Consider the following 26,185-nt stretch of genomic DNA (forward strand, 5'->3'; position numbering starts at 1 on the left):
GTAGAATTTCAATATGATGTTTAGATTTTGGTAGAGCTGAACCTCATTAGACTCGTACATGCACTTGTGAGAACCCAAATCAGAAATGGACACAGGAACAAGGTTACATTTTAGTGTCCTGAAATCCCACAGAGGTGATAAAAAGGCATTTGTCACTTTGTATATACCTGTCTATGCTACTGTCCACCATACAAATTGATATCAGTTGTTAGTGAGGTTGACAGCTATCCATAGTTAAAGGAATTGCTTATTTTGTAGGTGAATTGGACTCTCTGTCCCTCTGGTTTCTTATCATTCCCTACAATATGGGCATTTTCATTGCTGAGGGTATTATTGTGGATGTCCTGATTTATGTTAACTCTGTACTTCAGTGCTATGGATAATTTGTCTTCCTCTAAATAGTTCTCTAAATAATACCACCTTCAGCATGTGTTCAAATGAAAATTGTAGCAGACTACCTGTCTTTCTTGGGTAGGTAGGGATTCTTTTGTTATGAACTTTTCCCATGCTGTTAGAATTTTCTGCGATAAATAGGCCTTTTCATTTTATTTGGCATACATATACGAATGCTTTCACTGTCAGACACTGTGCTAGATCTGTTAATGCAGAGGCATTAAGCCATGTGGTAAAGAGCAATAATATAGGTGGGCACAGGTTCTGGGGGTGCATAAATGAGGGGTACTTAGCATATTCATGGAGGGTATGAGGAGAGTTGGGAGAGCACCAGGATCAGGGAAGGCGTTCTGGGGAAGGTAGTCCTTAAACTGAGATTTGAAGGATGAATAAGAATCAGTTGGTAATAAGGATGGTTTTAATCAAGGCAAGGCTGGAGAGAAAGGAGCACAGTTAAACTATTGTCGAATAGTACACAGTGCCACCCATGAAACAATGTTGTGAAAAACTTCAACCTGAATTGGATCAAACTCATAATTTACTGGAAACATAGGAGATGGAGCATGATTAAATGACACTATGGGGATACAGTTAGAAAAACCCAAAATGTGGGAAAACAACCTGTTTTTTCAACAAATAAACTATAAGAAAAGAAGAGAGGAAGGGGGAAATCTTTAGAATAAAAGATTTAAGAGACACGTCAATGAAAATGCAATGTATGGACCCTGAGACAGTTGAGAAAATTTGAGCATTGATTAGATAGTTGATGATATTAAGGGCTAGTTAAATTTAGGGGTGGTAATGGTATTATGCTTATATTGAAAATAGTTTTTATTTTTTATATGTACAGAATAAAGATGAAATTAGATAATGCTTAGAATTGGCTTCAGAGTGATCCAGTTGTGTATGTGTGAGGGGGACATGTGTGGATAAAATTTGAAGCTAAGTGATGGGGTACATAAGCAGCTTATTATGCCATTCTTTCTACCTTTGTGTGTATTTGAACTTTTCTCTATGTTTTTAGAAAGCTGTTGCTATATTCCAGACAAGAATTATAAAGAACCTGAATAAAGCACTGGTTGTGAGGATGGAACAAAAAGGATGGATTCAAAAATAAATTATGAGATAATTAGTCCTACTTAGATGTTTGGGGCTGCAGGGAGGGGAGTCTAAGTTTATGGTTTGGGACCTGAGTACTGTTATCTAAGATAGGGAATCTGGAAGCCATGCATCTTGAAGGGTTGGAGCAGGGTGATGACATTGGAAGTTTGCTTTTGGACATACTGAGTTTAAGATAGCTAGATAGAGATACGTAGTTGGTAGCTTACAGGTAAAGTCAGAGCTGGATATGTTTCAGTATGTAGGTGATGGTAACCTTGAGAAAGGAGGAGATTGCCCAGGGAGAATATGTAGAAGAGAAAAGAGAGGCTTCTGAGCGGGGCAGAGAAAGAGGAGCCACTTAGGATTTTGAGAGGAAAGGTCAGAGGTAGGAAAGTAGGATTCTTAAGAAAAACAAGAACATATGGAGGTTCCTCAAAAAACTAAGAATTGATCTACCATATGATCCAGCAATCCCTCTACTAGGTATTTACCCCAAAGACTTAAAATATCTATAAAGATATTTGCACACCGATGTTCATAGCAGCATTATTCACAGTGGCCAGAACATAGAAGCAACTGAAGTGTCCTACGATGTCCAAAGACTTAAAATATCTATAAAGATATTTGCACACCGATGTTCATAGCAGCATTATTCACAGTGGCCAGAACATAGAAGCAACTGAAGTGTCCTACGATGGATGATTGGCTAAAGAAGTTGTGGTACATATATACAATGGAATATTACCCAGCCGTAAGAAGAGATGAAATACAGCCATTTGCGACAACATGGATGGATGGAACTCGAGATAATCATGCTAAGTGAAATAAGCCAGACAGAAAAAGTTGAAAATCACATGATATCACTTATACGTGGGATATAAACCTAAAAGCAACAAAGGAACAGGACAAACAAAGACTCATGGACATGGGCTATAGACTAGTGGTTACCAGAGTGTAGGAAGTGAGGAAGAGCGGGGAGGTAGATGGGGTAAAGGGGATCAAATATAGGGAGATAGAGGGAGGGCGAAGTGGGTAAAGGGGATCAAATATATAGAAGCTGAAGGAAACTGGACTTTGGGTGGTAAACACACAATAGAATGTACAGATGTTAAATTATAATGTATACCTGAAAATTATATAATTGTATTAACCAATGTTACCCCAATAAACTTAATTAAAAAAAAAAAGAGAAAATTTCCAGAAAAATCTGGAAACTATAACAGATCCAGTAGGAAGGTCAAGTAGGATTAGAACCTGTCTGGCTCCTCTTGATATGAACACCAAATGCCTTGGGGGCTGGTGGGGGTAGGAAGGCTCTGTGAATGGACTATCTTGATATCTTGGAGGAGTCAAGTCCCTTTAGAGTAGATTAATAAAGATTGTAGATCATATTAAACTTGTGTTGATTAGATGTAGAATTATGATGAAAAGCAAAAGAGCTTTTATTTTACTGAAAATTAAGATATTTCCCTTGGTGCCATTAACTTGAAAATTATGTTCACTGTGCAGAGCCTTGTCAAAGTTTACTTTAGTTCTTTCTGTGAAATCTTGCTAATTTGCACAAAAAATAATGGAACTGAAGCTGCCATAGGAGTTCAGACTTCTAAAATTGTGAAACCCGTCTTTCTCTTGCTGTGCTGATACACTTCAGGGTAAATGCAAAATCTTAGCAGTGGGAAAAGATTATGTTGCCTTTTTTTTTGTTTAATCCCCTTCTCCCCCACTTCCACCCCTGACCCCTTAAGAACTGGGTCTCTGAAGGCAGGGCGTCTCCTCCTATGTGCTCGCTGCGCGCACCCGGGGCCTGGTGCACCCAGGGTATGGGCCGTGGCTCCTCTGGGCCTCGAACCCAGGACCTTCTGCGTATAAAGCAGACGTGCTAACCACTACTCTATGGAACCACTTCTGTGTTGCTTTTTTTTTTTTTTTTAAGATTAATTTTTTAGATTTTTGCTTTCAGAACTGGTTTTCTTTAACTCCTTTTATCCCAAAGTGCAGATGAGATAGATAATGGGTGTGGAATTGCTGTGAAAGTTAACAAGTCAGTTGAAACGTGATGTTACTGCTACCAGCACCATGGCCGTCAGTATCTCCGAAGGGCGAGAGTATGGTTATGGCCTTCTGAGCACTCCCATACAGCAAAGAGAAGTGTTGGCAGGAGGGAAACAGCTCTCTGCCCTTCCTACCATCTTCTGTGCAGGAATCTTATAATTTGTATTTCTTTTCCTGTAAGTACAGAACTGTGAGAATGTGCTTCATTTGAAAAACCCTCACACAGCAAATTGTACAGCCCACATAGGGACAAAAGAATGACTCAGCCTTTTAGGGATGCTTTTCCTTTAGTTGCTAACCTCTGACCAGACTAACACAGTCGAAGAGTTGAAATTTACCCATTTTTTGCAAGACAGTTTGAGAGCTTGGTTGCCAGAAGGGACCAGTGAGAATGTTTCTCTCTTCCCAGAGCAGCAGTTAGCCCACACTGGCTGCCACTCTGTTGCCTGTTGAGTCATTCCCACAGTTCTATATAGAGCTTTTCTGGCTTTTCTTTTAAACATGATGTTCTTGGAGTGAGAAAGAAAGGAAGTTTTGCTCTCCTCCACAGAATCTCTGCACGCCAAATCTGCATTGCTTTCTCTTTTCTAATAATGAAATATTGCCCTCAATCATTCTGAGACTACTTTCTCTTTTAAGGTGTCCTAGTGCTTTCATTGACCATTTGTTTGACTCCGTAAGCACTAACATGTTCACCAGTTTGCAGCAGCAGGTTTTCAAGATATAGGCTGCTACTTAACCAAAAAGACTGAGGAATTCTAGGTAAACATTGTAAACATGGATTTCTAGTTTTCAGCTACTTAAAAGTCAAATATGCTTTAAAAACACCTAAGTATCCTTATTATGAATGTCAGTAAAAAGTACTGTGAAGGGAATGAATGAGCTTTTAATTTTGGATAACTGAAAATTGCTTTAATTTGAAAGGGTTTAGTTTATTTTTTACAAAAGGTAAAATGCCCATGTTTGTGCTTATTCAGAAGATCCTGCTCTGATAGTAGCAAGAGAATTGAGTTTCTTTATCAGGAAAGGGAAACTCTTATATATAGGAACTGTCATTTTATGTATTCCATACATCCAGCAAGATCATAAAGCATTTTAGGAAAGTCAGATAATATCACTAAGCTGTCTGCTCACAGATCTCACATAGGAACACGTCTGGGGCTCTTATAGGGGATTGGCAGATATGAAAGACAAATGACAACTTTGGAATGTATTCAGATGACTTTTTGAAACAGATATTTTAATTGGAGTGGGGGTGGAGAAATAGTTGAGCTTCTGTAGTTAAATATTTAACTTCCTTAGCCTGTTATCTATAAATATCACAGATGAAAAAGCCGTTGGATTTCTTTCTGAAAACTAATTCACCATACATATTTATTTGTATGTATGTGTTTTTGTGTGCCTAATCCTCATCTCCACCTCCCATTAAATGGGTCAGTAACTGGGCTGTTTCTTTTACCAGACCTAATTGTTCTTGTTCGACTTGTGTTTAATCTGTTGCTCTAAGCTGCATTAGCATTAGAGTCACTTATACTAAGATTTTGAACAAAACCTCATCTTCTCTTCTTAAAAAAAAGAGGAGGAAAAGCAGTTGATTGGTTTTCTGAAGATCTCTTTTTGTATTTCTCTCCTCCCTGCCACCCCCTCCCAGATGAATAGCAAGGGGAGGAGTTTACTTACTGTTCTAACCACACTTCATATGTCTTAACTTGAGAGCTTTTTGGTTTCCTGTCGGCAGTAATTCAACTCTGACTTGCCATCTTGACTTGCCTGAAGGGTGGACAGACTGATAACTGCACTGAGGAGAGTGAGTTCTCACCGTCAGATTTGAGCATAAGGCAGAAGATTGAATTTATGAAAGCTCCGGTAGCCTCTGAAGACAACATCTTTCTTCTGCAACTTTGAATTTTTTCTTTAATATTTGCGGGCTGTTGTTTTTGAGAAGAATCTGTCATGACTCTACTGGAACCTGAGATGTTAATGATGGCTGTACAGTCCGGTAATTTCCTTATTTCTTGCAAATCCTATTTGCCACAGTTTTCTTAAAAAAGATTGGGCATATTTGTACTAGGATTGGACGGAGATAGGAAGGAAGATAGATGGAGATAAACATAAATGATCCAGTAACTATACTGCATTTTCTATTTTTTGTTTTCAATGGTAAAAATGTTAATAGGATTTTTTTTTTTTTAACTGCAAGTTCTAGTTAGTCAGACATAGCTTTTGAATTAGATGTGTACTGCAGTTCAGTGAGGAGACCTGTGTGGGAAAAAATAACTATTTTCCTTGAATCAATTATTTTATAGTCTGTGTCACTGTTTTTAATGTGGGTAATTAAATTGCTTTTGCTGCTTTATACATTACTGTCTTTAAGCACTAATCTGTACTCTATTTTTATGTTATTGTGAAAGCATATTTAAAAGGTTTTTCTTAGCTGTCCTTTCTCTTTTGTGGTATAACCTTTCTATATCATCTTTTGGTCCTTTGGAAATGCTTTTGATAACACATAGGACTGGGACACTGAGTTTTGGAGATGAGAAGTTTTAGCAAGGGGGCAGTAAAACAGAAAGAATGCAGGATTTTTGAAATTTTATCTTTAAAAGCAGTTTTCCCAATTCAAAAGTATCTTAAAATATTTTAAAATTCCAGTTTGTTTTTGTTTCTTTTACTTTTAGTGTTTTTAAACTTGTAAGCTAGATATCTAAAAATAGGGAATGTTCTTTTGTTATTTTTAGATTTCTGCTAAAATGTAGTCTAGTGTTTTCCTGTTTCAGAGCATATCTTGAAAGATTCATACAAGTGGCATTTGGGGACCTCTTTTCATCCCCTGGCTTTCACTCAAGGGAGAATGAGACTCCTTGGTCCTGACAGATACTGTTCTCCTTGGGGAGCGCTTAGATAGTATGTTGAAAGACAGATATCCATCCAAAGACAGGATCAGATGTTATCATGTTAAGCTTTATGGACAGAGAAGGGGCCAAGAGGAATGATATTGCTACTGTTTTGTTCTTCTGGTTTTTCAAATAAGACCATGAGTCATTTAGTAGTTGCGTTTTTCTGTTCATATATGCTCTGCATTCCAGGTTGCCTTTCCTTTTTCTCCCCCAGATCTGTTGAGCTCTGTGTTCTAAACAAGATAATGTACTTATCTGAATGTTTCCCATCTGTCTTTAATGAAATAGCTTCCAATTACACTGACATGGATTATTTTTTCCCCTCTGTAACATTCTAGTTCTCTGCTGTCTGTGGACAAGTACATATTTTTATCTCAGAGAGTACATGTTAGCATTGGAACTCTTTCTCCCTTCTTTGATTACCCTGTTACTTACAGATGATTTCAGTCCACTAGCTTTTCTTAATAAAGGTTAAAAGAGAGTACTGCTTTCCCCTAAGAGGGTCTCACTGTTCTCAGCCAGATAAAGGAAAGGGCGTTAGTAATATTTTCTTGTCTTGCCTAAGAGCTGTTTTTCCTACGACATATGTTGGGCAGGGCTAGCCACCCATCTGTTGGACCAACTACTTCATAAAATTTTCAAAGGATAATAGTATGTAAGACAAGATGAAATTGACAAGGGTGTGGGATACCGGTAGAATGAAAGGTCTACAGAGAAAAGCATGCACATGGACCTCTTTCTTTTGCCTATATGTGTGTAAAAGAGAAACTGTGTATAGGAAGTAGTAATAGCAAACTAATTTCTCCAATAGTTGTGATTCCTAAATGTTCAAAAACTTTAGTAATATGTTGGTTCTGTGAAGTTGTTAACTGTTTTCTTCTGAAGCTAAAGCCTTCAGAATAAGTTATGGATTATAACAGTAATAGGACAGCTGTGTTTAATATAGGAAATGAAAAAGCGTCTGTTATGAAGCTTTAAAAACTAAAGCCAACCATTAAAAAAAAAAAGTCAAGACATTTAGACTGTCTGTGTGAGCCATAGGTTTTCTAGCAATAAAATAATTGGACTTCCATGAATATATATGCTTTATACGTGAAACTACTGTTTAATGAGATTTTTAAAGTAATTAAACCCTTTTAGACAAGATAAAAGATGCAAAGTCTTTACCCTAAATTAAACTTTAGCATACTGAATATTATTGCAAAGATCCAGGGTACATTGTATATTTATTAACAGTTTTCTTTTAGCATTTGGAGCATGGAGATTTTGGTGAAGCATACTTGCGTATAAAGACTTTAATCCTGCTTGCTGCTGGTGGACCATTTGAGATCCAATTCAGATGCTGCCTTTTTGTGAAACCTCTTGGTAGAGTCAGCCCTTCCTTCTCTCCGTTCCTACAGCACCACCTTTACAATGCACACTATCATTTTTACCTGCCTCTCTAATTAGATTATTAGCTTCTTAAAAGCAATATAGTTATCTGTATATTGGCTCCTGACATTGGCCTGTGTAGACCATCAGTAAGTATTATTTTTTTTTTAATGAAGAAATCTGGTTTGGCATACTTCCCCTAATAAATAGGCATAAGCCTTTTATTTTTTATTTTTATTTTTTTAAAATGCCTATAGCACCTGGTATTCCTAGGTGGTCTCCCATCCAAGTACTAACCAGGCTCGACCCTGCTTAGCTTCCGAGATCAGATGAGATTGGGCATGTTTAGGGTGGCATGGCCATAGACAGGCATAAGCCTTTTAAATCAAGATTTTATCCAAGTATTTTGAGATGTTTTGCATTAAGAAATGAGTCGTCTGTCCACCATCCTGTATCTTAGCCAATCATTGTCCAAAGCAGGTGCTGTTGAAAGCATGGCTTTCAAAATTAAAATTCTTCCTCAACTCAGGATGTACAGTGTGCCCTTGTCTGTCTTCCTCTGATGTGTATTGCTCAATCTAAGTGTTCTGATCCAGCCACAATTAGTGGATTAAAGCCTCTATCACCACTATGGAAACCTATTTACATCATCGTGATCAGAAAACTAATGACTTTAGATGGACATTTGGGATTTCTGAAGCTAAGGGAATATTGGAGCACTGTACTGATCTGATGTATTTTAGAGCAGAGGAATGCTGGGGCTCAGCTCTTGACAGCTAATATGCAAGGCTTTGACCAGGCAGGCCCTGTCCCCGCATTCAGCCAGTGCAGTCTTCTTAGTTTACAGCTCTACAGTAGCAGGACAGAGTTCTCTTGTAGAGAAAAGGACTGAAGCAGTTCCCTGGGTTTGCTTTGGTCACATGACATACACCTTACTGATGAGGCACAGTTGGGGAGTTGGTTTGTTTTTTCTGTCTCTCTTGTGCGCATATGTGCAAGTACACACACACACACACACACTCCCCCCCCACACACACACACTCACCCTAGCTCCCCGCCCCCACACTTGTCTGTATATAGGATATCTCTGGAAGGACCGTAAGAAACCAGTAACAGTGACTACCTCAGGGAAGAGGGGGATGGAGAGCTGGGGGATTGGGGTGGAAAAGCCTTTGTTCCACAAAACAATTGAGTTCTGTTTTAAGTTTATTATGATTGTGGAATACCCCATAAATACAAAAGAATATATAGAATATGTATTACAACAACAATGTATACAGTACACAAACCCATGGACACATTACCCAACCTAAGAAACAACACAATACACACTGAAGCCCTCTAAGTGCCCTCTTTGATTTATCCCTTAGAAAACTGTTTCGTTTGCTTGCTTTTAATTGTGTATACCTTTTGAATCTTTTGTATCACATACATATTACCTATTCAGAAATATCAATAATTTAAAAGTGTTTTCTTGGTTTATTTATTCTCTCTCATCCCTCGATGTTTATATATTTAATTCCTTATTTCTGTAATTTCTAGTTCCCTGATCATTACAGTTTGCCTCTGAACTGTATGTTTATAATAGTATTGGTTGGAGAGAGAGGAGTAATAGTTCATAAAACTAAGGTTGAAGGAAGATGACAGGCAGACAGCTTTTGCCCTTTTTGGTGATGTTAACTCTTTAAGGAAGGGCCCCCTGTTTGTGTTCACATCACACAGGAGTCTATAGAGCTGATGAAAAACTCTAGAACCTTCAGCAATATCTGCCTTTTGGACCTCCTGCTACTCTAAATATTAATGTGAGCTTTTAAAAAAACATGTTTTCGTTTATATTCAAGGGATTTTAGAGCTTAGAGGAAACCTTAGGTATTTTCTTGTCCTCTCCTTTATTTAAGGTGAGGAAATAGACTCATTGAGGTTAAATTAATTTCCCGAAGTCACATAATTAATTGGTGACAGAGATGGAAGGAGAGTTTATTTCCTTACTCTCATGACAGCGCTCTTTCTGCTGTAACATGCTTACAGAGAAGCCGTTGGAGGCCTTTGATGTACGAGATCGTTTCTAATTTTCCTCAGAGATCTTGGTTTTCCTTGGGTTTTTCCATGCAAGTTTTTATCACTACTCACATGGACTTGCATCTTAAGAGGTAGAGATAAAAACCAATGCCTTGTGGTGTTGACTTCCTGCCCCTGAGAAACGGAGTCAGATGCTACAGGCCCTGTGGTTCTCTGGTGGACTCCCATCTTGCTCTGCCTTCTCTGGCCTGGATGATGATCTCATACCTTGATGATGATCTCAGAAGACAGGTAGGCAGACAGACAGCTGTTGTCATCAGTATTCTGGATTACATCTTACTCCCCTTTCTCTGACTCATTGATTTATCTGGGATCCCCTAAGAGTTAGGACCCAGATCAAAGGAGTTTGAATTCATCTGTCTGTCTGTATCTTTTTTTCCTCTCTCTTGTTTCCTTTTGGATGAGGCAAGCTGTCAAGACCATGAACCACAGTTTTAGCTTTATTAAAACAGTGCCAAATTAAATAAAGATGAGTCTCATACAGTCTTGTTTTTTTTGGAACTTCACTCTTATGATTACCACATGCATTATTTTTTAAAGGATTTTTTTTATAATAACAAGGAAAAAATACTGAAACTCCAGCTCTGCCATCAACAACAAAAAATTTTGCCTTACTCTCAACAAGCTAAATGGCAGCATCAGCCTGAGCTCACAATGTTGGGGTCTTGGGCATTCTGAATCCCATGGCAGTCATTACGATCATTTAAAATGGAAGCCAGATCATGTCCATCCTCACTCAGAGCCTGCCAGTGATTCTCATTCACAGGAAAAGCCCACAGCCTTATAGTGTCTGCAGGGTCCTACGTGATCTGCCCCCAGCCCTGCAACTCTGACTGCATTTCCTCCTCCTCTTCCCCTTGCTTATTTTACCCCAGCCATAGCGGCCTCTTCGCTGGCCCTGCGCACCTGAGGCAAGGCTCCTGTTCCAGGGCTTGTGTACTTGCTGCGCCTTCTACTTGAAGTGCTTTTTGCTGGGTAGCCTCATGGCTTGCTCCCTCGCCTCCTTCAGATCTTTGTTCAAACGCCACTTTGTTAGTTAGGCCTTTTCTGCCCCGCCCTATTTTTTTAAAAATCTTGCTTTTATTTTTTTTCGTACCACTTATCATCTGACAGACTACCTGATTCATTTATTTATTGATTACTGCTCTCTCTCTCTACTCGAATATAAATACCTCAAAGTGGGGAATTTTTTCCTCTCATTTTCTGCTGTATTTCTAGTGTCTATAAGGCTACCTGGCACACAATGTGCACCTAATAATTAATTCTTGAGTAAGCGATTTACCAGAAAATTTGGAATATGTTTTAAGCAAGTATGTTCCTGAGACCATGCCTTTCAGCTGTTTTGTATTTCATGCACTGTACCAACTAGGGCAGTGATTCTCAACGTTTGGCCTGGGGACCCCTGTGCGTCCCTGACACCTTTACAGTGGGTGTGAGATGAAAACTTTTTATATATTTACACTAAAATGTTATTTGCATGTTTTACTGTTGTCCTCTCAGGAATGTACTATGTAGTTTTCCAGAGGTACATGATGTACAATATCTCAGTAGATTGAGTACAGTGTCATACATGAAAATTCAGCTGTCTTACAGTAAATTATACAGGAAAGAGATTTGCAAAAATGGCAAAATAATGACACTCTTTTTACTATTTTTTAAACAATCATTTTTCATAAAAATATGGTTTTTACATTAACAGTAGTGGGTTTATTGGCTTTTTAAAAAATAGCGAATATTTTAGATGTTTTCAGTTTTAATTTTTTATGTGATAAATATTGGTATGTATAACCTACATAAAAAAGTGGGTTATACATTAGCTTTTTAAAGTTCTCAGTAACTATTAGAGGATAAAGGAGTCCTGACATCAGAAAGTTTGAGAAGAGTAGGTATAATGTTTAAGAGCATGGAGTTTGGAACCTAAGTTTCTTAGCTCTGCCACTAGTTTGCTGTTTGACCTTGGGCAAATTACTTCAACTCTGTGCCTGACTTCACCTGTAAAATAGTAGTAATAATAATAATGGTAATAGTAGTAATGCCAACCCAGAAGTTGTTGTATTAAATGTGTTAATATATGTAAAATGCTTATAACAGCTTCTGTCATAAGCTGTTATTTTTGATGTTATTGTGGTTGTTGTTGTCGTTATTGGGAGTTTGAATACAATTAGATACAGATAGTTTTTTTAATCTTCCTGGACATTCTGACAACTTCCCACAACTTTCTTGATATTTGGCAACTCTTACAAAATTGAAAAAAAATATAACCTTGAAATACTTCTGGGAATTTGATCTAAGGAAATTATAAAAAATATATAAGATTTATATATAAGGATGCTTATAGCAGTATTATAATAGTAAAAAAGGAAACCAAAAACAACCCAAATTTTAACAGGAGATTAGTTAAGTAACTTATGGTACATTGATGATTGGATACTAATGTATTGAGAATATTTAAAGATGTAGGAAAATGTTTACCATTTATTCATATAATCCTAAAAAACGGACTGTAAAGATATACACCATAATATTAATAGCTGTATCTGGATAGTGGGATTTCATAGATTTGTTTTTTCTTCCGTTGAGTTTTACTGCATCTTTCTGATTTTCTATCATAAGCACACATTTCTGTTGCATTCAAATAACCTCTAAGAGAGAGGGAGCGGGATGGAACATAGTTGGTTAGGTATGGTTAAAAGAGAGAGCAAATGACTGGAAATGTACTTTCTTGGATTAAAAACTAGGATGGTTGATTTGAGACCTCTGCAGTCAAAGCACTCCACTGCCAAACAATGCATGATGAGGGAGGTTGCTCCATCCCATTGAGCTGTTCCTTCTGACCAGTCTAGTTTGTTTAAATCCCTTTTACATTTTTTGCCATTGTTTCTATTTTGTAAGATTTATTGAAATTTATCTTTGCAGTGTTTGTATTAGGCTGTGTTCTTGGCAGAGCTGTAGATCTTTCCTATGCATACTTTCGATTTGCTGAATCTTTCCGAAGTTTTTTATAAACTAAAAATACAACTATGTTGTTTTTTGTTTTTGATGGGTTAGAATAATTTAAGTTTTCTTAGACATATGATAGTGGTATTAGTGTAAAATGTTTTTTTTTGGAAGTAAATTTGTATAATGTGTTTTGTTCTTTGACCCAAGGGTACGAGGGTACGTAGGAAAATCCTTTTAACAGTCCCTCTACTCTTCATTACAAAGCCAAAACTCGTATTGTCTCATGTTTGCATTGTAAATAGGACCTGGAGCACTTAAAGATCTAAAAGTTAATTAAATTGACTGTGACTCTCTTGAGAACCAATTAGGTTATACTGCTCAAATCAATGCCATAAGACTAATTTATAAAACATTTGGTTGTGTATTGATTACTTGTGATATTAACATTAATTAGGCTACCTAAACACACACTGTGACCTCAGTCTTTTAACACCTTGCTACTCAGTGTATTCCAAGGACTAGCAGCATCTGTATCACTTGGGAGCTTGTAAGGAACGTACAGTCTCAGGCTCCACCTTACACATGTGCAATCAGAATCTTTAACAAGATCCCCAGGTCCATATTGAAGTTGAAAAGTATTGTTCTAACATATTTTGTTTTTATTGACCTTTTTTTTTGAGGTGGATAGGTGAAATAAAGATGAATTGTTGGGGTATTGGGTGGTATGCACTGCTCAAAATGATAAAAATCAGAAAGTAAGACTATATGATGTCTAATTAGTTTAGAAGCATTGGATAAAATAGGAAACAAACAAAAAAGGAAATTTGCTCTTAATACAGTATTCAGCATTTGATTAATGCTCATAGTTTTACACCTTTGGGGAGCTCTTTTTCTTGACATTTAGAAGAAAGAACAAATAGGCTTCTTGGCATTCTAGAATATTTAATTGGAAAGGGATCTTAGATATGACCTCATGCAAAGCCTTCATTTTACAGATGAACAAAAGGGGACTAAGAATGTTAAATGACTTACTTGAGATGCATAGCTTGGACCTCCATGTCCTGATTTTCAGAGCACTGCTATTCGCACTTCATAGGCTTACCCCTCTTGTGTAGCTGAAGGCCATATTGTTGCTTCTGTTGGTGTTGGTTTAAACCATAATGAACAATTATACGTGAGAATACTGTACCCAGCACACCTCACAGCATTTTGTGAAAATGGTGAGGGCTTATGCCCTTCTTTTTGTGTGAATTCATGTAATAGCTTCAGAAAAAAGGCATTTACTAGTTGTCTGGAAATTGAATTGCTTCTTTTCTGAACCAGTGGAGCTTGCTGCTCAGGCCTGTGCTCTCTGAGGTAGGAAGGTACAGGGGTGTGGGAAGGTGTGGGAATTTTCTGTTCTACTGAAATAGCAGTGGTTTTGAGTAGAAGCGGTGTTAATTTTATTTTTCTTTCTATCTCTTATTTAAATAAAAAAGTAGATAAACTAGGAAAGGAAAACTTATCAACGAAGGATGCTGGAAGAACTATGGCCCCCAAACAAACAAAACAAAACAAAAAACCTATTGAACCTTACCTCATAACATACACAAAAGTTCACTTGAAATGGTTCGTAGACCTAAATGTAAAAGCTAAAGGACACAAAAAGCATGAACAATAAAAGAAAAATTCTTAAATTGGACTTTATCTTTAAACACATTTTTTCCTCTTTGTACATGTTGAAATGACAAGGTGGAGTGGGAGAAAATCTTTACAATCCATGTATCTGGCAAAAGGAGTTGTATCTAGAATGCATAAAGAACTCTAAAAACTCAATAACATGATAACCCAATAAAAAATGGGAAAAGATTTGATCAGACACTTCAAAAAAATGTAGTTAATAAGCACATGAAAAGATGCTCAACATCATTGACCATCAGGGAAATACAAAGTAAAACCACAATGAGATAACACTACATACCCACTAGAATAATTAAAAATACTGACAAAACCCAGTGTTGGCAAGGATATGGACCAATGGGGATTCATACACTGCTACCGGAATGTAAAACGGTATAATCACTTGGGAAAACAATTTGGCATTTCTTCACATATTAAATATATTTACCATATAACCCAGCAATCCTGTTCCTTGGATTCACTTCCAAGAGAAATGGAAACATATATTAATAATTAAAGTTTTTTTCAAATACAGTATTATATTAGTTTCAGGTATACAACATAGTGATTAGACATTCCTATAACTTACAAAGTGATCACCCCAATAAATCTAGTACCTATCCGACACCATACATAGTTATTAAATATTATTGACTATCTTCCTTATGCTCTGCTTTATATCCCAATAACTGTTTTGTAGCTACCAATTTGTACTTATTAATCCCTTCCTCTTTTTCATTTCCCCACCCCCCTACCATCTGGCAACTATCAAAATGTTCTGTGTATCTATGAGTTTGTTTTATTTTGTTCTTTAAGATTCCACGTATAAGTGAAGTCATATAACATTTGTCTTTGTCTGACTTACTCCACTCAGCATAACACCCTCTAGGTCCATTCATGCTCTTATGCTAGTTCTTTTGATGGCAAGATTTTATTCTTTTCTATGGCTGAGTAATATTCCATTATATGTATGTACCACATCTTCTTTATCCATTGATCCATTGTTGGACACCCAGATTGCCTCCATATTTTGGCTATTGTAAATAATGCTACAGTGAACATATGGATTCACATATCCCTTTGAAGTAGTATTTTGGATTCCTTTGGATAAATACCCAGAAATGGGATTACTGGGTCCTTCTTGGTCTGTTGTTAATAGCCTTTGTTTCAAAGTCTGTTTTGTCTGGTATAAGTATTACTACCCCAGCCTTTTGTTTGTTTCTATTTTCATGAAATAGCTCTATCCATCTCTTATTTTCATTCTATGTGTGTCTTTCAATCTGAAGTGAGTCTCTTACAGACAGCATATGTAAGGGTCTTATTTTCTTTTTTATTCAGACAACTTATATTTTTTAATTGGAGCATTTAATCCATTTACATTTAAAGCAGTTGTTGATAGATATGTGGATATTGCCATTTTATTCATATTTTTAATCTTTTTTCTTCTTAAAGAAGTCCCTCTAACATTTCTTATAATGCTGGTTTGGTGTCGATGAACTTCTTTGGCTTTTTCTAATCTTGGAAGCTCTTTTTCTGTCCTTTGATTCTAAATGATCGCTTCGCTGGGTAGAGTAATATTGGTTGTAGGTCCTTGCTTTTCATTACTTTGAATATTTTGTACCAATCCCTTCTGGCCTGCAAAGTTTCTGTTGAAAAATCATCTGACAGTCTAATGAGAGCTCCCTTGTAGGTAACCAATTGCTTTTCTCTTGCTGCTTTTAAGATTCTCTCTTTGTCTTTAACTTTTCGCATTTTAATTGTGATGTGTCTTGGTGTAGGCCTCTTTGGGTTCATCTTGTTTGAGACTCTGCACTTCCTGGACTTAGACGTCTATTTCTTTCTCCAAGTTAGGGAAATTTTCTGTCATTATTTCTTCAAATATGTTTTCAATTCCTTGCTCTCTTCTCCTTCTGGTACTCCTATGATGTGAATGTCAGTACGCTTGATGTCCCAGAGGCCCCTTAAAATATCTTTTTTATTTTTTTTGGATTTCTTTTTCTTTCTGCTTTTCTGGTGCATATATTTTGCTACCTTACCTTCTAAATTCTGATTTGATCCCCTGTTCTGTCTAATCTACTGTTAATTCCTTCTAATGGAGCCTTCATTTCAGTTACTGTATTCTTCACTTCTGACTGGTTCTTTTTTTTTGTTTTCTGTCTCCTTGTTAAAGTTCTCACTGAGATCATCGAGCATCCTTATAACCAGTGTTTTGAACTCTGCATCTGGTAGATTGCGTGTCTCCATTTTGTTTAGTTCTTTTTTCTGGAGTTCTGTTCCTTCATATGGGACATGTTTCTTTGTATTCCCATCTGAGCTGCCTCCCTGCATTTGTGTCTATGTATTAGGTAGGACTGTAGCAGATTTATTCTTAATGACCCAGAACTGGAAAAACCTAGATGTCTATCAACAGGTGAAAGGGTAAATTCTGGTACATCCATAAGGTGGAAAATTGCTAGCAATAAAAATGAACAAACTACTGAATCATTAAAAAATAGAAAAATTTCAAAAACATTATGCAGAATGTAAGAAGTCAGATTCAAATGAGTACATAACGAATGATGCCATTTATATAATGTTCTTTGGCATGCAGGTTACAGAATACTACTCAGCAGTAAAAAAATTTCGAAAAAGGACCAAACTTTTTTTACATAAAATGCCATAGATTACTCTCCAGAGAATTAAGCGGAATGAAAAAGCTAATCGCAAAAGATTACATACGAAATGAGTCCATTCATGTAACATTCTTGAAATGACAAAATTATAGATATAGAGAACAGATTGATGGTTGTCAGAGGCTAAGGTGGATATGGCTGTAAAAGTGATAGTAAGTGATGTAAAAGTGATGTAGTGATAGTAAGGCTGTAAAAGTGATGTAGTGATAGTAAATTCTGTACCTTGCCTATATCAATGTCAATATTCTGGTTGTAATGTTGCAGTATAGTTTTGCAAGATGTTATCATTGCAGAAGAACTGAGTACAGGATACTTAGATGGGATGGAATCTCACTGTATTATTTTTTACAACTGCATGTGAAACTGTAAGTACCTCAAAATAAATAAATTAAAAAATTCAAGCAGTTTGGCAGCTTTTCAAAAAAATTAAATAGAGTTACTACTATATGACCCAGCAATTTTACTCCTAGGTTTATACCCAAGAAAATTGAAAACTTCATCCACACAAAAACTTGTACGCAAATGGTCATAGCAGCATTAGCCCAAAGTGGAATCAACTCAAATATTTGTCAATCAGTTGATGACTGGATAAACAAAATGTGGTATATTCTTGCAATGGAGTAGTATTCGTGTATTAGCCATGAAAAAGAATTAAGTGCTGATATATTCTGAAAAATTGATGAACTTTGAAAACGTTATGCTGCGTGAAAGAAGATAGACACAAAAGGCCACATATTGTATGATTACATTTATATGAAATGTCCAGAATAGACAAATCCATAGAGATAGAAAGTAGATTAGTGGTTGCCTGGGCCTGGTGGCAGAGGATGGGGAGTGACTGCTAATGAGCGTGTTTCTTTTGAACGTAATGAAAATGTTCTGGAATTAGATAATGGTGATGATTGCACAACTTTGGGAATATATGAAACCTACTGAATTATATACTTTGAAGGGGTGAATGAAACGGTATGTGAATTATACCTCAATAAAAAAATGTGTGAGGAAAAAAAATGCAGGTTTCTTTACAGTGACAGACAGCAAACAGATCACTTGTTGCCTGGGGCCGGAAGTGGAAAGAGAAGTTAACTACAAAGGGGCATAAGAGAACTTTAGCTGATGAAATGTTATATATTTTGATTTTTGTAGTGGTTATGGCAGGTGTATACATTTGTCAAAACATATTGAACTGTATGCTTTAAATAGGTAAAGTCTACTATATCTAAATTAAACTTTAATAAAATTGATTTCAAAACTTATGTGAATTATCTTTAATTCTTGCAAGCTTAAAGTAACCTTTAGGTTAAAACTCTTATTTTATTAATACAAGGCTAACTAATAATAGTTACAAAAGTTAACTTAGGGACTCTGACTTCTTTTGCTAATTTCTATCTTTTCTCTTAGTTTACAAAGTAAAATTAGATTCATCAATTTCAGTCAGACTATGCTCTTATGCTAGTTCTTTTGAACTAGCATGATTCTGTCGTTGTGCTTTTCAAAACCTGTGAGTGGGTGTAATTGTTCTAATTTTTTTAAGTTTGTGGAACATTTTATTGGCTTTGATTGCTTTTTTCCTTTTTTGTACAGCAGAAAAATGTTCCATCGGGTATAACAAATCAAATCGATTGCATCTTATCTCCACTGTGGAGTACTCTGAGCTAATTTGGGCCCCAGGCCTCAAGAGTCACTTTAAGTGACTCTTGAAGGAAATAAGCAAAAGGCAAAAAGGAGGTAGCAACTGCTAGGTAATGCTAAAAACAAAAACAAAACCCAAATGTGTGAACTTCTTTCCCACCTACATCACTTCTGTCTCCCAATCCCTGCTCTCTTGCCAGGAAATGTGCTATAATTACACAAAACCCTCCAAGATTTGAGAACAGTTCTAGAAGATAATCTCTAAGTTAGAAAGACCAACTCTGTAGCTGGCTCCTGAGCTTTCTCCCTGAGGTTTTCTTCCCCCACCCTCACTCATTTCTTGGGCCTGACCATGCCTAAACCCAGAGATAGAGCATTTCCCACTTAAAATCTCCACAGTTGAATAAATCTTTTATTACTTCTCTTAAACATAGCTGAGACAACCTTATATTTTAAAAACAAACAATTATAAACTAGTAGAGACCAAACAGGAAAAAGCAACCCACAAAACTACAAAACATAAGAGACACATTCAAAATATGGACTTCTAAGTAGATTTTGTAAAAATTCCAGCAAAAATATGAAAATATATTTAAAATAAAAAGTAGTAGCTAATACTTAAATAGGATTTACCACAAGATTATATATACTCTTTTAATCTTTGCAACAACTCTGTGAGATGGGTGCTCTTATCCCATTTTACAGATGATGAAGTAGATAAGGAACGTGTCCAATGCCACACATCTGGTAAGTGGTAGAGCGAAGATTGTACCCAGGTAGTCTGGTTTCAGAATCCATGCTCTCTATCACTACATTATATTGCTTTCCATGTGAACTCGAAGTTCTTTTATCCCAAAATAATTATATAGTAGCTCCTGACAGGCTACTCAGCTCGTCTAGGTTCCTTTGTCCCATTCTCTCTATACATAACCTGTCTTTTTTGCCTGCTTATCTCTCTGCCTTATTCCTCCCCCAGACCACTATGACATAATCATTAAAAATAAAAAAACCTCTAACTTTTTCCTCTTTTTGAACACCTGTATTAAATTTTGTTGTCCTAGACCTGTGTACAGATAACCTTCTCTCCTCCCCTACATTTAATCCTATTTAGAAAGCCTTCCTACATGCTCTAATCTTTGTTCAGGTGCTTCCCAGTTTTTAACAGTGACTCTTGTATCTGTTCATGAGGATTAGAAAGGATGCTATTTTGGATTACAGTTTAGTAAGATTTCTGATACTACACCCATAACCGAAACCAGTGTCATATGTTTGAAACTAAGCAAAACTTCTTGAATGCCTTGCCATAAACGTGCATTAGAAATATTTTCCAAAGTAGCAAAATAGTTTCTATGGATAGGAAGTAAATTTAAATCTGTATATCTTTAGAATAGGAACATTTTCCATGTGCAGGTCCTTGCTGGCTCTGTTAAGAAAAAGGACCTTGGCCTCCTTCCCCCTTTTCTTCTGAGCTCGGTAGTACAGAGCTTTCAGGAACTTTTTAACAGCCGAGTTTATATCTGCTAAATCCATGAGATGTTTGCACATAATCTCGCATTAGCTTTATCCTGAAGATCCCTTTGGTGTCAGGCTTTTGGTCATCTGACTCGGTGTTAGTAAATTTATGTTTAATTCCAACTAAGGTGGTTACAATGAATGTTTTTAGGAAAGTCTTGATAAATTTGAAGAAAAAGTATAGTTTTAGATGTACTTGTAAAATTTGCTAGGCATTACATGAAAGGTGTTTAAGAATCTAGAAAAACACATGGTCTCCACCTGCATAGAGATCATATTCAAGTTTAGATAGTTTTGAATAAGAGCTTAGGTAATAATCTAATCCTAAAGTTAATATTTGTACTCACAGACTAGTAGGCGGGTTTCCCAGTGTGCATGGTTCCATTTTTTCTGTATCTGCCTACCTCTCCCAGCTTCACATCCTCTTTTTCCTTTTGCTAAGTTCCATATACCTCCTCTTTTCCTCCCATCTTCTACCTGCTTTATTTATTCCTACTCATCCTGCAGGTCTCAGAGAATGCCCCTCCCCTCCAGTTATTTTCATTCTTTCTCATTCTCTTTTTCTTTATGCATTTATACTTTGAGATTATAGTTTATTATGGGATTTTTTGATTGTTAAATATGTATTTCTCTCATGAGATTATAAACTATCAAGACAGGTATCTTTTATTTTGTTTTACCATTTTATATCTAGCATCCATCTAGCTCGATACATGGTAGGTGCTAAATAAATGTGTGTTAATGAATGAATGAAGTGAACACGAAATATTGGAGAGATTGGGAAGAAGAAAGCCACTCCTGGAACATTTGGTCCCCCAACCAAACTCTCTCTTACAGAGCAAGGACAAACCATCTTGCTAAGGATGACTTTCTAGTTCCTTTATAAGATATAGAGAGTGATGCTTTTTTGTACCATCTTTCTCTCTCCCTCATTTTATTTGAGAAAAAGTCATGCTCAATTTTTGTGAAATTGTCAAGGTATTTAAACTACAGAGTGTCCCTACCGCTAGATACACTCTGCTCAGGGTTGAGCCAAAAATTATCTCTTGTTTCAAGTTAGGCACTAGTACATATTTGCAAACACTGTATGTTTCAGCTAATTTATTAGAGATTGATTTTTTTTTTCCTTTTTAATGTACTTAGTTTTTTCTCAGGCTCCGGGAGATCATTGTGGCATATTTAAGTCAAAGGATTTAACAATTTTTATAGAAATGGCAGGCATTTTGAAATTAATAACTTAAGGCCAAACCAAGAGTATTAGTGTCTGAATACTTCTGCTCCCTGCCCACTGATTTCTTACCTTCTGCATCTCAGAATACTTTTAAGGTGAAGATTGACAGTTTTTGTGAGATATGTGGTGCTTTTAAAAGCTCTTGGCTTAGTGTACTCAGTTTCAAAAATTGTTTTCATAAGGATACAGACAGCTTTAGACTTGGTGTGCTGGTGGTGGGATTAAAGTACCACAAACAGACTTTATTTCTTGGAAGACTTTCCTTTCTTCTGATTTCTTTCTTTTTTTAAGCTTTCTAAATTGTCTTTGTTCTTTGGAGGTGCTCAGACACTTCTTTTCCTAGCAAAAGAGTTACATAAAATAAGATTTAGAAAATTTATAGTTTAACCAGTGTTCTTGTAAACTATTCATGATAAAAATGGACCAGTTAAAGTTTACAAATTACTTTTAAGATTCAAATTGCTAAGTGGTGGTGTTACGGGTATGAGTTTCTTGGCTTTTCAGGACGTCATTCTTTTTAGCCCTGTAGCTAAATATCAAGAGGCTACATGTTCAACCATAAAACGTTAACTTCTGCCAACATTACATCAGCTCCACAAAATCTCATTGGCTGATTATCCCCTGGGACTAGGACATGGATTTGGCAGCTTGTGAAAGCTGCTTTTTCCAATTTCTCCCTTCCTGGCTGTGACATATCCCAAAGGAATGAAGTTGAGAAATAATCATCTTCTTCTGAAAGCTCTCAACCTCTTATTCCCACAGTGGTTCTCATGGTCAGGGATAGAGGATTCCTTCTTCCACTTGAGTCCTGTAGCTGATGATGTATTCTCTAAGTAGTGACCGAGGCCCCCCAAATGAGCCATGGGAACGGTGATGGCAAGGAGCCTCACGTTCCTTGAGGTCTGTTTCTAGTTGGTTGTCTACAAGGATCCTAGTGCTTTTGTTAGGATCTTCTTTATATTACTCACACTGAAGAAGCTGGAAGTCCAGGATTGGGAACCATATGTGGTCATCATCTGTATTAGTTGACATTTGTCATAAGAATATAGAAATTTAACATCTCCTTTAATGAGCATCTATAAAAATAACTTTCTGCGGGCTACTTTGGATAGTAAAAAGAAACATATGACCTAAGCAATCCTTTTAATCTCTTTTAGCCTCAATTTTTTCCTTAAATAATATTTTTCCTTAAAATAAAGATGTAGTGCCTGCTTTGTCGTCCTCAGAAGGTGTTGTAAGGATGGAATGAGATAACATGTGAACAGTTTTACCAAGATCACCAAAGACCTCCTAGTCACGCTATGCAGTGGGCCCATTTTAGTGCTCCTCTTAGTTGATTTCTCTTTATTATTTGACCCTATTCAATATTCTCTCTTCATTCTCTACTACTTGGGGTTCTTTGTGTAATCATGGTTAACCTAAGCATAAAATAAAATTTTTGGAAGAGTATTGGATAGTACCAGCCTTAATGAAGAGGCTAGATAATAAAGGTCAGAAAATGAGCAGAAACTGAGCGAGGCTGAACAGTGCTTACCATGTCATGGGACTGGGCTGCTGAGGACTCTCGTCACTGGCAGTGCTCACTGGACCATCTTTGCTACTGCTGCTGGCCTGATCTCCAACGATGCTTATTGCTGTTGGCACTCCCACCAGTAGACACTTGCAACAATGCCATGAATTATTTCTGTTATTGTTCACCTTTGTATCATTCCCCCAATTTTCAAAGTTCTAGATAGAGGGATCTTCTTGGCCAGACCTGGACTGTACGTGTAATCCAGATGCCCGGATGCTGAGAGAGACTGTCTATTCTTCAGCTCTGTAGTACAAAGAGGGGCCTGCCTTCCCCCTATCTTGGAATTTCCCCCAAATAGGAAAGGTATTCAGATCCCAGACAGCTAAACCATTCTCTTTCCTGCTTGCCTTCTACCCCTTTGTCCACTGGTCGTTGTCTTTTACGGTCTTTTTTTTGCCCTGTGCCTTAAATGTCAGTATTTCCCAGGATTAGTCTTTGACCCTTTCTTCTTCTCAGTCTATACATTCTCCCTAGCAGTCTCATCCCAACCTGTCAGGCCATCTGTATCTATATCCTGAGCTCTGGATTCATTTAATCTGTGAATTCTTCCCACCTAGACATCTAGATGACTCATATGCACTTCAGCCTTTTACATACTTAAAATCGATGTCACCATTTCCCATGACTACTTCTGCATTCTCTAACCCAGTACCAGTTGCCTAACCAGAAAATTCAGTCATTCTTAATTCCTCTTTTCCTGTATTCCTCACATCTGTTTAGTTTCTGAGTTCTATAGATTCTGCCTTTAGATTTCCCATATTTTGTCTCACTGCCCTAGAGCAGACTCTCATCATTTCTCATTGTGGCTTCAGTAGCCTTCTTCTTGCTCTCCCTGCCTAGAACCTGACTCTTCTCTAATCTGCCCTTCATACAGCTGCCAGGATACTTTTTCTAACTATCTAATCATTTTTTTTTTTTTCTCAGAATTCTTCAATTTCTTATGGGGTAAAATTTAAACTATTATGTATTTGTCTATTTGGCCTCTCATTAATTGGTCATCTTTCAGTTTCAACTTTAGTCTCCAGCAGTGCTGAACTGCTTTCAGTTTTAAGAACATTCTGTGCTTTTTAAATTTTCTATTTCTTTGCATTAATCTTCCCTCTGCTTTGACCTTTCCTCTCTCTGCTTGCCAGCCTACTCTTTTCTACTCATCTTTCAAGTTCCAGCAAAGACTGCCTCTTCTAAGATACATGGTGGCTTCAAATCCAGACAGACCTAGGTGTTCCTTCTTCTGTGCTGTCCCTATACTTGGTACAAACCCCCAGAGTGACTGTTTTATTACATCATTGTTTCTAGCAAGTCTCATCATTAGAAGTAAGGTCATGGCACATAGAAGGTGCATTATAATTTTTATTTAAAGTGCTGTACAAATATAACAGTATTTTCAACATAGGAATTTTCTTATAAATATTAGGCCCTTTCTAACTCTAAAGTTTTATGATCTATAAATCAGTTCTAGGGAGACCATTCTGATTTTATTTCTTTTTTTTTAAATCTATCTACAGTTGGCCAGAGGTCCAAGAGCGCTACCAGCCCCTCAGATGAGTTTGCCTTCCCTGTGATCAACCTTACACTCTTTCTTCAAGTAGTTGATTAAACGTACTTTCTTTTAGTTTTCCCAGCCTCCCACCTAATACACATTTTAATCCTAAGTCATGATTTGCTTCACGTGTGACTCCATTGCCTTACCCCACAACCACCAATTCAGTCACTTTACTTTAGTCCCTCTAGTTAGCATACATTTTACTGTGACTGGAAACACACATGTACTAATATTCTAGAGATTCTCTAGAGAACCTAGAGATTTATCTGTCGATTTGGCTGGACTGCTGCTTCTGCGGTTGTGTTTTCTCCCATCCCACAGCTTTCATCCTGGGTCTGTGCTCCTGATGGGGGCCTTCGCAAAGCAAACGGTATATAGTTTAACTTCACTCACGTTTTATTTTTTAGGTGTTGGTTTCTGTCTCTTGATTTACTGCACTGGGAAGAAAAAGTCTTGATTTTTTTTTTCACGTTCCTCTCTCTGAGGGAGCCTGCGTCATTGAGAAATGTTTAACCTCATGGCCTTGCACTGAGGCTGGAAATTTGCCTAAGGGAACTCGAAGCTGGCAGTGTTTTTACTCAGATTCCCCCTTATGAGGAGGGGGATTTCAGCAGGGCCTGCCAAAAACAGGAAGATGTTGGGAATTTTTTAGTAGCAAAGCTGTTGCCATTTGGTTACTGGAAGTATTTGAAGAGTTTTCTGGAGATAAGCTTAGGCATTTTGAAGTCCCTTTGGGAGAAAGCAATAGCTTCTACCAGGTGTAAACAAAATTCAGGCTGAGAAACTTCGCTTTTCAGTTGTATGGTATGTTGTTATAAGAAAACTTTGACCACTTGGATGAGAAAGAGAAACTAACCAGAGAGAGTTTTAGGAGTTAGAAACTCTCACTTAAGGAAAATAGCCTTGAGCCGAGGCTGATCTCTACAGACTATGGGAAGAACTTGGCTTTCTATCAATTCTGAATTATCCTAAGAGTAGATCATCACAGGGTTTTCTTTGGCATATCTCTTCTTCAAATTTCTATGGATATTGTCACTATATTCTATTTACAAAAGCAGTTTGTTGATACAAACAAGATATTTGCCCAGTAAGAGTTAGAATAGATGATCTTTTGTGTCCAAACAATGATCTCCCTATTAGGAGAAGGTGTGAACCAGCAAATGTTTAGAACATGACTACCTCTGCTTATTTTTATCTTTGTGTCACAGATGAGGAAAAGTTATACAGTTGTTTGCCAGTATGGAATGATAAGCTGAGCAGGTTCTGGGCCCTGACAAGGGAAGAATTGTAAAGTTAAACCATTTGCGGCAGCTTTGTGACCTTTTGGAAAATTGGAAACAACTACACAGTACTTAATACAAATACAGGCATTCCTACGCACTCGAAGGGATAGTTGGACTCATCCAGCAGGTTGTCATTTTATGCACTGGCTTCTGCTGTTAGCTTGGATGGTTAGGACTGATAACATGCATGGCTATTGTGAGACTTCTCTTTCTTTTGTATTTGTTAATTATTAATTATATACTTAATTCT

General features: G+C 37.0%; 1 protein-coding gene, 1 non-coding gene and 1 pseudogene across 7 annotated transcripts in view; 1 reads left to right on the plus strand and 2 right to left on the minus strand.

Moving 5' to 3' along the window:
* The window catches only part of MKL1 (megakaryoblastic leukemia (translocation) 1), a 170,996-nt gene that overhangs the window by 76,263 nt on the left and 68,548 nt on the right, over positions 1 to 26,185 (plus strand). Inside the window, exon 1 of one of the 6 annotated variants that reach the window (XM_011369067.2) lies at positions 5,056 to 5,545. The exons of 2 other annotated variants lie outside the window; for them this stretch is intronic. In XM_011369067.2, the coding sequence (XP_011367369.1) occupies positions 5,500 to 5,545 (46 nt within the window). In that variant the 5' untranslated portion in view covers positions 5,056 to 5,499. Of the gene's footprint in view, positions 1 to 5,055; positions 5,546 to 26,185 lie in introns of those variants that run through there. 3 more of the 6 variants (XM_011369069.2, XM_011369066.2, XM_011369068.2) reach the window with 3 other exon arrangements.
* On the minus strand, positions 3,323 to 3,395 carry TRNAI-UAU. Its single transcript has one exon. It is a non-coding gene; the product is annotated as a tRNA-Ile (tRNA).
* Positions 8,060 to 8,178, minus strand: LOC111745040 (annotated as a pseudogene).

This window comes from Pteropus vampyrus, unplaced genomic scaffold (assembly GCF_000151845.1).
Source record: "Pteropus vampyrus isolate Shadow unplaced genomic scaffold, Pvam_2.0 Scaffold145, whole genome shotgun sequence".
NCBI classification, from domain to species: Eukaryota; Metazoa; Chordata; class Mammalia; order Chiroptera; family Pteropodidae; genus Pteropus; species Pteropus vampyrus.